General features: G+C 37.8%; 1 protein-coding gene across 1 annotated transcript; it reads left to right on the top strand.

The window, feature by feature from the left end:
* The first annotated feature begins 14308 nt into the window (after window positions 1–14308).
* LOC122616923 lies at window positions 14309–14946 on the top strand. The gene is made up of 2 exons (XM_043792513.1): window positions 14309–14704; window positions 14767–14946. The coding sequence occupies exons 1-2, from the start codon at window positions 14441–14443 to the stop codon at window positions 14944–14946; spliced, it is 444 nt and encodes a 147-aa protein (XP_043648448.1). The 5' UTR covers window positions 14309–14440.
* The last annotated feature ends 1167 nt before the right edge of the window (window positions 14947–16113 follow it).

The raw sequence follows: 16113 nt of genomic DNA, 5'->3' as shown, positions 1-16113 counted from the left end.
ACAACACTAACCGTTTTTGGCGGTTTGTTGGCGTTAGAGTGGGCGTGGCAAAAAATTTTTTGGTATAGAGAGTAAAATTTACAAGACGAACAAAAATGTGAAAAAATTTCACAAAATTTTTCAAAGGTATGGGCGTGGCAGTTTTGGGCGGTTTGCGGGCGTTAGGGTGGGCGTGGCAAAAAGTTTTTCTGCAGATCAATAAAAATTTACAATACTAATAAGAACATGAAAAAATATCAAAACATTTTTCAAAAGTGTGGGCGTGGCAGTTGTGGGCGTTGGAGTGGGCGTGGCAACATGAATCGACAAACTTACGCTGCGTCTATGTCTCTGGAGTCTGTATGCTTATTCTCAACTTTCTAGCTTTATAGTTCCTGAGATCTCGACGTTCATACGGACGGACAGAAAGACGGACTTGGTCAGATCGACTCGGCTATTGATCCTGATCAAGAATATATATACTTTTTATGGTCGGAAACGCTTCCTTCTGCCTGTTACATACTTTTCAACGAATCTAGTATACCCTTTTACTCTACGAGTAACGGGTATAAAAATCACTATATTTTTGGCTTCTAAAGAGAGTTTCCCCTTAAGGGGGGGTAGGGTTTTGAGGGTTCAAAAAAAGTGATTTTTTTTTATTGCATATTATGAAAGTATAGTAACTCAAGATTGTTGTCTGTAAATAGGAAGTCAATCGGAAAAAAACTCACAAAGATATAGCTTTGGAAGTAGGCGGGTCTCGAACGATTACCTGAGCTGTAACCGCTCAGCTGGAAGAAAGCTGTTTCTCAATCTGTTTTGTTATTGTCCCTAAGCAGTTTACAGAAAGGTCTTAGACAAAGTCGTTGTAACGGTACCTGGTGTTGCTTCATTTTCGAAGCAGACGCGGAGTGACAGTCGTGTTGTATTTTCTTACTCTATTTCGTTGTGATATTTTGTGTTCGCAAAATGCCGAGAAAAATTTCCAGAGAGTGTAGAAAGGAGACTGGTAAAAAGTTGTATCAAGCTAAAAAAATAGTTCCTCCGCATAAACGAACAAACGATGACGATATTGAGGCAAGGAGTACGTCAACGAAAAATATCAGACTAAGTTTTAGCAAAACTGTTGCTGAAGATACAAATAAGCATTTCAGAATCATTGATTTTCTGTTAGTTTTTTCAACAATTTCTACGTTAGTGAAGTGTGCAGTTTGTGATAGTACAGTATCATTTAAGTGTTGTGGCAAAATAGGTCTTGGTTTCAAGATCAAAATAAAATGTGAAAAATGCAAAGAACCTCGTTACGTTCCGTCTAGTGAACGAGTAGATAAACATATGTATGAAGTGAACTACCGATTTGCTTTCGTGATGCGAGTTTTAGGCTTGGGATTAGCTGGTTGTGACAAATTCTGCGGACTGATGGATTTATCCAGTAATTTCGTATCAAAATCGGTATACAATAATTTCTTGAAGAAAATGTGCACCAGTGTGACGAATGCCGCAAAACGATTTTTTGTTTCTGCGATTGAGGAAGAAAAAGCAGCTATGTGTAGTGAAAAAAATATTGAATCTTCATCAGAATTAACCGTATCAGGCGATGGAACTTGGAAAAAGCGTGGATTTTCTTCCTTGTATGGCGTGGCTTCCTTGATTGGATATTACACCGGAAAAGTCATCGATGTTCTCGCAAAAAGTTCATACTGTCACATGTGCGTTACTTGGAAGAATAAGCTTGATTCTGCAGAGTTCGAAGAATGGCAAGAAAACCATATAAATGAAGATCAATGTTCTACAAATCACAAAGGAGCATCCGGTAACATGGAAGTCGACGCAATTGTCACAATGTTCAAAAGATCGCAAGAGAATAACGTGAAGATTCGCAACTATATTGGAGATGGTGACTCGAAAACATATAGTGGTGTTATCAATGCTGAACCTTATGGTGAAAATTTTCAAATCAATAAAAAAGAATGTGTTGGACACGTCCAAAAAAGGATGGGAACTCGTTTGCGTGATTTAGTCAAAAAAACTGTGACTGATAGTGAAACCAAAACTGGGAAAAAAATGCAAAAAAAACTCTCTCAGGTAAAGGGAAGCTGACTGCAAAAATGATTGATAAGCTCACCCAGTACTATGGTCGTGCAATTCGTTTCAATTCTAATTCTGTAGAAGAAATGAAAAAAGCCATTTGGGCTACTTACTATCATTATGCCTCAACCGATGCAAAACCACAACACGAAAACTGCCCTAGCGGAGAAGACTCATGGTGTGAATGGCAGAAAGCTGCAGCTTCAAACAAGCTGAATAATTTCAAACACTCATATTCTGCTCTACCAACTGATGTTTTACAAGGAATCAAGCCAATTTATGAAGATTTAAGCAAAGATGCTCTCCTAGAGCGATGTATTGGCGGATTCACACAAAATAATAATGCGAGTTTGGACCAGCTTATTTGGAAGATTGCGCCGAAAGTTGAGAGTGGTTCAGCAATTATCGTCGAATTTGCATCTTCAGTGGCTGCTTGTGTTTTCAATGAAGGCTGTAAAGCTTATTTAACCTTCCTAGAAGAGATGCGAGTCAGTACTGGTCCAAGTTGCCATGGATGGGCGCTTCTAACCGACGATATTCGAATGAACAGAGCAGATGAGCGAGCAGCTGAAACCGCTAAAAATGATAGAATTCGCCGCAGACTTGATCAAAAAGATGCTTTGGACATTCTTGACGAAAGTTCTATACTCTATGGTCCCGGCATTGATGATTCTATGTGAGTAAAATAAAAAATAAATAGCTTACTAAGTTTTATCAGGGTCTCTTCGATACGAAAAACTTTAAGCTCGTTTTTCTCAAATCGATGTTTTTTGAGTCGGTGCACTCTGTAATCTATTCAACCGATCGTTCTCAAATTTTTTACAGTATTTCCTTACATAATTTATGAGGTAACCCTGTCGAGATTTTTTCGTTTTTGATTTTAATTTTTTTATTATTAACAACAATAGTCATGAATTTTGGCCAAAAATCGGTATCTTCACTTTCAAGTCTTGTAAAAAGGTCAAAAATTAAATGAAAATAGAAAAACTCGACAGAGATACCTTGAGGGACATAAAAATTGATGGAAAAACTTTCGTTATTTCATTTCAGATGATCCAGTGCTGAGGTATGACGTGCACCGCAAAATGTATTTTTTCTGAGGCGCCTGCGAAGAATTGCTGCAATTCGGTCAATTTTCAATATTTTTCAACCAATATTTCACAGAATATAACGGGTGTTTTTTTTAGAGGTATAGAACTTTAAGTTGGCATTACTGTTCAAGATGGCGACCGATTTAACAGCTGTCAAGTGATTTATTCTCAGTTTGGTTTGGCAATTCGTCATGAATAGACTCACGCCTGAACAACGCTTGCAAATAGTGCAATTTTATTTCGAAAATAATGGTTCTGTGCGGAATACGTATCGCGCACTACGTCCATTTTATCGTCGACAAAATCGTCCATCATAGCAGTTAATTCGATTAACCATGGACCGTTTTCGCACCGCGTTTACTCTTATTGATAACTCGCATCCCCAGAGACGCCGTACGGTGCGTACAGAAGAAGCTATTGCTGCTGTAGAGCGTAGCATTGAGGAAGACCCGAATGAGTCCATCCGCCATCGAGCACAGGAATTGGATCTGTGTCCATCCACTTTATGGAAGATTTTGCGGAAGGATCTTGGTTTGCGTGCTTACAAAATCCAACTCGTGCAAGAATTGAAACAAAACGATCATCAAGCAAGGCGTAGATTCGTCGAATGGGCCCAAAACGAGATTGCTGTTGTTCCCGATTTTCATAAGCGAATTTTGTTTAGCGATGAAGCGCACTTCTGGTTGAATGGCTACGTCAACAAACAAAACTGCCGCATTTGGAGTGAAGCTAATCCTCAAGTGTATGTCGAAACACCGTTACATCCAGAAAAACTGACTGTTTGGTGCGCTGTATGGGCTGGTGGAATCATTGGTCCGTACTTCTTCAAAAACGATGAGGGCCAGAACGTTACAGTCAATGGTGATCGGTATAGAGCCATGATTACTAACTTTTTCATTCCTGAATTGAACGACCATAATGTCCAGGAGCTGTGGTTCCAACAAGACGGCGCAACGTGTCACACAGCTCGTGCCACAATCGATTTATTGAAAGACACGTTTGGTGACCGCCTAATTTCACGTTTTGGACCTGTGAATTGGCCTCCAAGATCTTGTGATTTAACACCGCTAGACTACTTTTTGTGGGGCTATGTAAAGTCATTGGTCTATGCGGATAAGCCACAAACGCTAAACCATTTGGAAGACAACATTCGCCGTGTTATTGCCGATATACGGCCAAATATGTTGGAAAAAGTCATTGCAAATTGGACGTCCAGATTGGACTACATCCGAGCCAGCCGTGGCGGTCATATGCCAGAAATCATATTTAAAATGTAATGCCACAAGATTATCTTTCATGTCAATAAAATTCATGTCAATCGAATAATCCATCGTTGTTTTATTGCAATTTAAAGTTCTATACCTCTAAAAAAAACACCCGTTAGTTAAATTACTACTCTTTAATGTACAATAATCAGAAATAAAATTACTTTCACCGTACGCCCAAAAAAAAATCTGTAAAAACCTGTTTTTTTCTCCCTTTTTTCCCTTTTCTTTATTTCAGCAAAATGATTCCAATATTAAAAATTTAGTAGTAATTTAGCAAGGTTGCTGATTTACTGTTATTTTGCAAAGATTAATAATTTTTTTCTATCTTTTCTTAGTCAAAACATTTGAATTTAATTTTCATTATTCATTGCATTATGAAGTTGATCTCCCCTTTAAGTTTGTTATATTATTGAATATATAAAATATGTAAATTAATGACTTTAGTTTTGTCTTATTTGTTGTAACCATTACATTATTTAAAATAAGAGAAAAACATTAACAATTTATTTTTATTATTATTAAAGTGACGTACAAAGAAACGATAGTTCTATCGAAAGTATCGAATATTTGCTCTCAAAACATACAAAATATCGAATAGCGTCACTTTCGATAGTTTCCCAGCTCAACGTCTGCATACAACTGCTCGCATTTTCGAGTCGCGCATCGATCTATGCTTTACACACGCTAGCTGGGCTACACTCGGCGACAGCGCGATAACGCCGCCGTCTAACTCGTAACGGTATTTTGGCGCCAGTCATATTCTACGTTGTAGTCAAATTCTAAGAATTATGTCACAATATAACAAACTCATTGCGCAGCAGCGTCTTGCAAGCGCAGTGGTCAACCTGTAATGTGACAGACACGTACAGTGGTCAAATTACATTCATAATGCGACATATAAATATTTAACATATTATGTGGTCAAATTACATTCATAATGCGACATATACATATTTAACATAATATGTTAAATAATAAAATATTGTTTAATAATGCGGCACGCATAAGTCGTTATAAAGACTTATACTTCTATTACTATTATTAATTTAAATACATTGATATTTAAAATAATACTATAAGTTCGAGTCTTTTTGAATTCTTATTCTTATAATATTATTTTTCCGTTAAATATATTTTGGCTATAGGGAAAGTCGCTTGGATCCTGCTCTTCGTGCAATTGAGCAAGCAGCCGATACTCGACGTTGTTCTGAAAGGCGACAATATAGCGAAATTAGGGTTATGGAACAGGAGCAAGACACTGCCAACCATTGCTTGGATATCGTGAATCGCGCGGGTGAGCAGGAAGCAAATACCCTGCGTCTAGCACTGGCAAGAGATACACAGGAACGATTATTAGAAAGAGAGCGTGATAAAGCTAACAGAGCTAGGGCTAGGACCGGTAGGGATCGCAGGGTAGTCGAGCAGGCGAGAAATACACTTGCTCGACGAAGCGCACGATTAGCTGCTCGACAAGCCACAATGGATGCAATTAGATATATAAGTCAAAGAGTTAGTCAGTATAGAAATAGAAGCTCACATAGCTACATTCAATAGGAATGTTAAGCTTGGCCCAGATCAGTTTGCTTTTGTTGCAAAGGATTGTGGTTCCCCAAGCAAATAAGTAAGCTTTCTAGGTCATACTTGGAAGAACATTGCAAGTTCAGGGAAGAGATATACCAAAATGCATGACATCTTGCTTTCACTGGTAATCTTTTCAAGTTTTGCAAAACTTGTCACAGCTACATTAAAGCCGGCCGAAAGCCCAAAGGGGCCCTTTCAAATGGCTTAGATTTCCCAGAAATTCATAACTCTTTGATGGGCCTGTTTTCACCTCACCTTCCATTTATGATAATTATGTCAATAGGTCATGAGCGTCAAAGTGCTATTAAAGGAGCAGTTGTTAATTTCCCTATTCCAGTAAGCAATATTGTGACGTCTTTTCTACGAGCTTTCAATGAAGCTGAGGTAATTCAGCTCCACCTCAAACAAGAAAGGAATACGGACATGATTTCATGGCAGAAGCCATACGGCCTGCCATAATTGCTGACGCCATTAAGTATTTAGTTAATACTGAGCTTTATAAAAAGCTCAATGTGTCAATTAACGAGCAGTGGATCTTGGACTTCACATCCGATACTGTTCCATGCGTAGCATCTTAAGCTGATGTAGCCTTTGTAGAGGGACAACTAGCCATCCTGCAGAAGGATGAAAATTCGGAGGCATGTAAAGCTTATCAAAATACAGAAGACGAAGAACTAAGTCCTGGAGGACAATAAACTTTGCTTGAGAATAACCAGACACATACTGTAGGAATGACAAGAATTACAATAGCTCCAGGTGAAGGCCAAAAGCCTCTCGACGTAATTCTCGATGCTGATTCTGAAAAACTGGCATTCCCTAGCATATATGCTGGCATAAAAAGACCATCTTCACAAAGCTACACAACCATAGTTAGATCAGAACTTAGGAATGTAGATAGACGAGGTTGTCGAACTGATTCTTCAATTATAAGAAGTTGGAATTAATAAAAATTTGAAATATTTCAACTTGCTTACGTAACCAGAGTGCCTCTAGTGCCATTACAGCTGCTAACATCCTGAATGGAGGGCAACCTCATTTGTCATGATGAGGGATATAGGATCCTTAGGGATATTCGCAGGTCTCCTGCTCACTGGGAAGATGAGAAAAAAAAGGTCATGGCCATGATTCGCCAATTTGGGCTGCCATTTTTCATAACTTTATCGGCCGCTGAAACTAGGTGGCCAAAGCTGTAAGTACTGCTCAAACGCAATGTAGATAGGGTTAATATAAATGAAGAGGAAGATTCAAATTTGCAGTTCAGGGAAAAGGCGCGCCTTATAAGAACAGACCCAGTGACGTGCGCTAGATATTTTGATTACAGATATAGAGAAGTTTTAAATCTTATGAAAAAGCCTGGGGTTGTCTTTGGAAGTAATTTTGTTACTACCTATTACTGGCGAGTTGAGTTTCAACAGAGAGGTTCGCCTCATATTCACGGCATGTTTTGCTGAAAGATGCGCCGAAAGTGGATTTAAACAATGAAGAGTCTATCTGTAGTGTAATAGCCTTTATTGATCAGTTTGTAACTGTCGATGTTATAAATCCAGATTTGGCTCCCTATATTGAATACCAAAAGCATAAGATTCGTTTTCAGCACGAAAACTTTAAAAAAATTGGAGATTTTATATTACGCAATCATGCAGATGACATGATTATCTATTTAAGCATATTTGAAAATGTTCTTTCTCAGTTACGAGGGCTACATTTATGCTATTAAGTCTAGTTTGAAAAAACCACAGATTTTTCTGAAGAAAACATTTTCTGTAATTCAAGTTAATGCTTATAATAAACACATTCTTTCTATGCAAAGGGCAAATATGGATATCCAGTTAATTTTGGACCCTTTTGCTTGCTGTAGCTACATTATTAATTATATTAAGAAATCCCAACGGGGTATTTCGAAGTTAATGCGAGAAGCAGCTAATGACATTAGAAGAGACAATTCAAGCATTCGACAAAAGCTACAGTATCTTGGTCACAAGTTTATTGCAGGCACTGAGATATCTGCTCAGGAAGCCGTATATTGTTGTCTGGAAATGGCGTTGTCAGAAGCAAGTAATAAGTGCGTTCATATAAACACCTTCCCCCCAAAACATTTTCTGTAATTCAAGTTAAAGCTTATAATAAACACATTCTTTCTATGCAAAGGGCAAATATGGATATCCAGTTAATTTTGGACCCTTTTGCTTGCTGTAGCTACATTATTAATTATATTAGGAAATCCCAACGGGGTATTTCGAAGTTAATGCGAGAAGCAGCTAATGACATTAGAAGAGACAATTCAAGCATTCGACAAAAGCTACAGTATCTTGGTCACAAGTTTATTGCAGGCACTGAGATATCTGCTCAGGAAGCCGTATATTGTTGTCTGGGAATGGCGTTGTCAGAAGCAAGTAATAAGTGCGTTCATATAAACACCTTCCCCCCAGAACAACGAGTATGCTTAGACTTACACGCGACCTTCAAAATATGCCTCAGAATTCAACTGACATATTTCTGAAAAGATTGCTGGATAGATACGAGCAAATACCAGATTTCCATTAAGGCCTGTGTTTAGCTGATTTTTCAGCAAATTATGATATTTCTAAAAGTCGTAGAAGTACTCGTCAGAGGGCAAATAGTGACGATGACACTGAAAATGGCAATGACCTTTTAGAAGATGTATATTTTCCGCTCCGAGATGGAAGGGAAAGAAATAAGGCTAGTATTATTAGGTATAGGCCATATACAAATACCGATCAAATCATGGAATACATCGAGTTAGACCGGCATGTGGCATCTCGTGACATCGCCCAGGAAATGGGAGTTAGTCACCAAACCATTTTAAACCATCTGCAGAAGGCTGGATACAAAAAAAAGCTTGATGTTTGGGTGCCGCATGATTTGACGCAAAAAAACCTTCTGGACCGAATCAACGCCTGCGATATGCTGCTGAAACGGAACGAACTCGACCCATTCTTGAAGCGGATGGTGACTGGCGACGAAAAATGGATCACATACGACAATATCAAGCGAAAACGGTCGTGGTCGAAGGCCGGTGAATCGTCCCAAACAGTGGCCAAGCCGGGATTGACGGCCAGGAAGGTTTTGCTGTGTGTTTGGTGGGATTGGAAGGGAATCATCCACTATGAGCTGCTCCCATATGGCCAGACGCTTAATTCTACCATCTACTGCGAACAACTGGACCGCTTGAAGCAGGCGATCGAACAAGAAGGGTGTAGTGTTCCACCAGGACAACGCCAGACCACACACTTCGTTGATGACTCGTCAGAAGCTACGGGAGCTCGGATGGGAGGTTTTATCGCATCCACCATATAGCCCGGACATAGCGCCAAGTGATTACCACCTGTTCCTGTCCATGGCGAATGCCCTTGGTGGTGTAAAGTTGAACTCAAAAGAGGCTTGTGAAAAGTGGCTGTCCGAGTTCTTCGCAAATAAGGAGGGGGGCTTCTACGAGGGAGGTATTATGAAGTTGCCGTCTAGATGGAAACAGATTATCGAACAAAACGGCGCATATTAAATCCGATCACTGTAACACTTTTTATAAAGCATTGAATAAAGAGCAAAAAAGCGGAAGGGAGATATTTGACAACCTTATAATATGAATACAGATAGGGTAAACTATTTTAGAACATTAGTAATGCTCGTTTCTCCGTGGAGAAACGAACAGGTAGATTCGATTCAAAGAAATTGCGAGGAATTTTATTAGGAGAATGAGGAGGCTATTAAAGCCAACTTTGAAAAGTATAATGCCATAGATAGTTTAGAAGACGCGCTTAGAAGGGCCATGGAAGCAGATAGTATAGAAGAAAATGATGAAGAGGAGGTCGAACCTAATGAGGAGTTTAGGGCATTAGCTATTCCTAAAATATATTCTCAAATTAATGTTTTAAACTTAAACAACAATTTGTGAGATGTTGATCCGGATAGCCATATCCGGGTAATAATGCTTCCGCCACTTATATCCCCTTTAAACTTAGCCTATTTAGTTAGATCTCTAAATTTGGAGCAAAAAACGTTTCTTACTCATGTCTTGCATAATGCAAGGACAATTCGAACCTTTTATAAGTTCGTTGGTGGCGGAAAGAGTAGATTAATATCAACCTTATTTCAGTCCCTATCCAAGGAGTATAATGGTAGAGTAGGATGCGACCCAACTTCTGTAAAAATTTTAATGTGTGCTCCCACAGGCAAAGCTGCTTTCGGAATCGGAGGATCCACTCTTCATTTCATGTTCTCTCTCCTGTAAATCAGGCTGGGTCCACACATAGCAGTTTAAGTCCTGATTAGTTAAATACCCTTCGTTCAAGTTTTATTGATCTTTAAGTTCTTATAATAGAGGAAATTTCTATGGTCGGTGCAACAATGTTTTCTCACTTGGACTTTCGCCTAAAGCAACGAATTGCGGCCCGTAGAAGCTGGTACAACTTCTTTACCACGTAAAAAAATTTAAGAAAAAGTAAGTGCTTTCCGCCATAGTGGAAGCCCACTAAAGGTTTTGTTTACGTTAATGGTACTAAATATAGTCAGTACCTCTCAACTTCATTCGCAGTTTTTCCAGCCTAGCAACAGGTCACTTTTAGTTTTTTTTTTTTGTCAATCCGAATACACCACATAACAGTGAGTAATAAAATCTGCAGCACAGAAACGTTATATTCCTTTGAGATCCAAAAGTGAAGTGAACAGTTAGAGAATGAGAAAAGTAAGGCAGTAATTCAAAAATACCAAACGGATTTAGCAAGACTTACGATAGTTTTTTATCGATATCGACAAAGAGCGTAAGCGCAAAATAAATGTTTACCTTGAGTTATTATTATGAAAAAGAACCTAATGCTTATAAGCAAACTACGATTTAACAGATAATAAACTATTTACCTGCGATGACTCTAATTATTATTAATATTAAGTGTATAATAAATTAATCGATTAATTATTGTACATATAGTCGCAAATGCTAATACTATAACGACGTATATTCAGATAGCGACGGATACGAAAAGAGAGCTCTTTGTTATCCATGGGCATAGGCTTGGGGTCAAACGTGATAATCAACACCACCCCAAACTCCTCTTCTTGTTCTCGGAATTAACACAGGTATTGTTCCCGATCCCGTTCTCACTCGGCACGATTTAAATACAACATGGAAATGGAAATTTAATTGTAACCCCAAAACTAGTTGTTTCGATAGTTAGCTTTTTGCCTAAAGCGACGTCAGTTCATAGGTATGGCTATAATTCCTGCCAGCCAGTAACCATACCATACCATTATTCAATTTGCTTCAATACTCTATAGTAAAAATCTAATACTCGATTGACCTATTTATACCCTTGGTTCAAGATTTATTGATCTTAAAATTCTTATAATAGACGAAATATCTATGGTCGGTGCAACAATGTTTTCTTATTTAGGGTCCAAATGACGTCTGATGATGCTAGCTTTCTTAGATCTAGAATTTCCGATGAAAGTCAAATTCCAAATTCCAAATGACTCAATTCACCTTTTAACAAGTAATCAGAACATAGATCGTTATGATAGGGAGAAGATATGCTCGATCCTTACTGCTCAATTTCAGTTAAGTCCCCTCAAATAAGCTTATAGCAGAGGAACAGATGTCTGGAACAAGCTAGGTCCCTAAAAACATCTGAAACACAAGAATTGTGTACCTTGCTGACTATAAAAACCACCGGAAAATATATGATGAGGTTCATTATTGGACCTTTTCCCCCAAAATCCGCTCAGGATTCATCTCTAGAAGCAGAGCTACGAGAATTGCGTTCCACTAAGCTACTGAATACCCATTTCGATTGTTTAATCAATAGTCCGATCCTTCATATTCAAACGAACTATTTGAGAATGCTACTCTTTGCTTAAGTGGTCGATCTCCTTCAAATATTTTAAATTTTAGCGTCGCCAGTGAGTTTGGAATCATTAAGTACCGATCTTTAGGGATTCTTGTTATACCCGTTACTGGTAGAGTAAAAGGGTATACTAGATTCGTTGAATAGTATGTAACAGGCAGAAGGAAGCGTTTCCGACCAGGATCAATTGCCGAGTCGATCTGGGCATGTCCGTCTGTCCGTATGAACGTCGAGGTCTCAGGAACTATAAAAGCTAGAAAGTTGAGATTCAGCATGCAGACTACAGGGACCTAGACGCAGCGTAAGTTTGTTTACCTATGTTGCCACACCCACTCTAACACCACAAACCGCTCAAAACTGCCACGCCCATACTTTTGTAAAATGTTTTGATATTCTTTAATTTTTTTGTTAGTAATGTAAATTTCTATCGACCTGCAGAAAAACTTTTCGCCCACAAACCGCCAAAAACTGTCAGTGCTAAGGAGCCTTATTCGCACTTTCACTAGCGGAGTAACGGGTATCAGATAGTCGGGGAACTCGACTATAGCGTTCTCTCTTGTTTTATTTAAAGTCCGACCTATTCCTTAAAAAAGTTTGAAGCTGAGTTTAAAGAGTTATTTCAGCAGCACACTTTTTTAAATAGTAATTGTTTAGTGTGAGGAGATTTTAACTTGTGCCTCCATTCCATCTTTGGCTGCTGCAAACAAATTTTCGATTTTTTAGTAGATGTAAAAGGTTTTAGTCAGCGTTTAAAAAACTGCCGTAAGTTTCATTTCACATGATTTGGCTTCTGCTTCTGAAAAATCAGAAGTCGCAGTCAAAGCAATAAGTAAAAATCCCGCAGCGACGAATATCAAAAATTAGCAGCAGTCGCCGTTTTTCGTTTTTTCGCTTTCTGCTTTGCTGTTGCTTTTCATCGTAGGCGTTCGTCGCTGCTGCAGCTACCGACGACTTTCGGAAGTCGTGAGGCGAGAAATTTTGGAAGTCATCCGCAGCGACCGCAGCCGTCGCAGCGTTTATTTCCTCATATTAATTTTACTTGTAAAACGTTTGCTGCTTGATTGACACGTACGCTCACTTGCATATTTCTGCTAACCATGGCACCAAGTGAAGTTTGGAAATATTTTGAAAATAAGGCAGTCGAGGGCTTAGCTGTATGTAATATATGTAAAAGCTCTCTAAAAAATAACAGAATTTCAAATTTAAAAGCACATTTACAAAAACAACACAAAATTGATGTTAATGTCATTAGTTTAGAAAATCTTGAAACTTCATCAACAAGTTCTTCTTCTAAAATAATAAAAATTGAAGTAAATAAAAAACAACTAATAAGATCATATATAGGATTGGTAACCGAAGATAGCATTCCCTTCATTGTTCTAAATTCACAGAATATGAGAAACACACTTGATCCAATTTGTGAAGGTCTAAAAACAGCAGAAGGAAAAATGATGAAATTAAACGCAGTAAACTGTAAAAATACATTGGAAATAGTGGCAAATAATATAAGAACACATATAACAGCTGAACTTAAAAACACGTTATTATCTTTGAAAATAGACAGTGCAACGCGTATGTCCAGAAATATTTTTGGAATAAGTGCACAGTATAAAAATTCGGCTCAAATAAAATCTATAATATTAGGAATGATTGAGTTGAAAGGTGCAGGATCAAGTGGAGCCAAAAATCTTGCAGCCGAAGTGATCAAAGTGCTTAATAAATATAATATAAATTTAAATCAAATCGTATCTATTACTTCTGACAACGGGGCAAATATGCTTAAGGCAACTAATATTTTGTCATTTGTGTCTGAACAAAATAATGAAGAGAACGATTACGAGTGCACCAACGACGATTATTTGGATAAAATAGACTTAATAGAAAAAATTCCCAAAGTTTTAATAGGAAATATTGAAATTTGTCGTTGTGCTGCAAACACGCACAGCTGGTTGCCCTCGATGTAATTAAATCATTTGACATAATTAAATACCTACTTAATTGTAGGAATATGACAAAATATATTAGAAAACCATCGAATGGATATCGCGAAATATTTGAGCTTAAAAAATTAAAAGTGCCACAATTAGATTGTCCAACAAGATGGGGATCCACGTACATAATGTTAAAAAACTTGTTGGAAGCGAAAGATATTTTAAGTAAAATTGAGTCACTTAAAAACAGAACGAATGAAGAGAATTTTGATGTAGATGCCTCGTTTTGGGATTTTATTGAAACATATTGTAATGTTTTTAGTCCCTTGCTAAAATCTATACAAAGATTCCAAGAGGAGCAACTACATTATAGTAATTTTTACGCACAATGGCTTAAACTAAAAATATTGACCGAAAAAATAGTCAATGATTCAAGTCACAATTTAACAAAAACTATTGGAAATAAAATTTTAAATTCAATAGAAACACGATCAAAAACATTGTTAAATAATAAATTTGTTGTTTCATGCTTGTTTTTGGATCCCCGCTTTCAACATATATTGTCTCCGCAACAAAAAACCAACGCAATAAATCATTTAAAATCAATTTGGGACAGACTATATAGTCTGAACCCTACTGGCAATATGTGTTCAACTCCCAACTCTAGCTTCAATCAAATAGACAACTTCTTTTATGACGAGGAAGACGAAATGTTAGAGGCCTATTTATCGCAAGGCGTTCAATCAAAAGTAAATAGTTCAATAGACGTGTACACAAAAATTGAAAATCTACAACTTGCATATCAAAGATTTGACATAGACGTGCTATCTTACTGGAAAGGAAAGCAGTATACTGACCAGGAGTTATACGCAGTTAGTAACGTTTGTTATGCCGTACCGCCAACTCAGGTAAATAAAAATGGCATAAATAATTTAGGTTCCTTCTTAGATAGTTTCTTATTTTATATCAGGTGTCGATTGAACGAGCATTCTCCACTCTGAGGCTGGTGCTTACCGACTACCGCAATCGATTAAGCCAGGATGTTCTTGAGAACATATTGCTATTCAAATTAAATCCCACCTTTTTGGACATGGCCATTGATACTTTGCCACTTTTTGAAAACGAAGAACTTACTCTTAGTGGTTTATAAAATAAGTAAAATAATAGTTATAACAGAAAGCAATGAAAATTTATTTATGTGTCATTTTTCAAAATTCATATACTATTATGTTTTTATTTTTGCTAATTTTATTTCTATAATTTTTTTAAAATTGATTAGTTGTATTATTTTATAAGCATTATAGAAAAAGAAAGTCCAAAAAATAAAAAAGTACAAGAAGTACGCTATAAGTAATTTCCAAAAAATTTAGTCATTCGTAATTAAATAAAAGTCGCGGCTACTGAATGAATTTGTCTCCTCATGCGTCTGTCGCCTTATGCTGTTCGGCAGCCAAAATCAGAAGCAGCAAACAGTCGAAAGCACCGACTTACGCTGCTGCGACTGTTGGTCCAGCAGCAATAGCAACGAAAATCAGAAGCAGCAAACAGTCGAAGGCGCCGACTTCTGCTGCTGCGACTGTTGGTCAGCAGCAATAGCAACGAAAATCAAAAGCAGCAAACAGTCGAAGGCACCGACTTATGCTGCTGCGACTGCCGACGACTTCCGAAAGTCGTCGGTAGCTGCAGCAGCGACGAACGTCTACGATGAAAAGCAACAGCAAAGCAGAAAGCGAAAAAACGAAAAAAGGCGACTGCTGCTGATTTTTGATATTCGTCTTTGCGGGATTTTTACTTATGCTTTGACTGCGACTTCTGATTTTTCAGAAGCAGAAGCAGAAGCAATTGTTCGCTTTCTGATATCGCTCGCAGCAGAAGCAGTGAAAAGCAAAAATATTGCGACTTCTGCTAATTCGACTGCAGCTTTTCAAACACTGGTTTTAGTTCCTTGCTAGATTTGGGTTCGTCTACAACTAATAGCAATACGCATATTGATTGGGCGTTTTCAAATAATTTTGACAATCGGGCCTCTGCGCGCATATTTGAGACGACTTACCAAAGTCATGGCCGGCGGTTTCTATACAAGGTGTATGAAGCGGTCGCCACCCGAATTAAGACGAATTCCCCACGCCAGAAATCACAAAAGAATCGGTCATTAATCGTGGTGTTATCGATATATATAAAATGCTTTGTCCTCACTGACTGACTTACTGACATAGCCATGGCCAAACCACATGTCTTAGAGACTTGAAGTATATTTAAAAAATCAGAAAAAAAAATTCCAGATTCGTATGGGTATTTTAATTTTCTAATTCCACCT

Source organism: Drosophila teissieri, chromosome 3L (genome assembly GCF_016746235.2).
Source record: "Drosophila teissieri strain GT53w chromosome 3L, Prin_Dtei_1.1, whole genome shotgun sequence".
NCBI lineage: Eukaryota > Metazoa > Arthropoda > Insecta > Diptera > Drosophilidae > Drosophila > Drosophila teissieri.
This window is presented reverse-complemented; position numbering and strand designations above follow the sequence as displayed.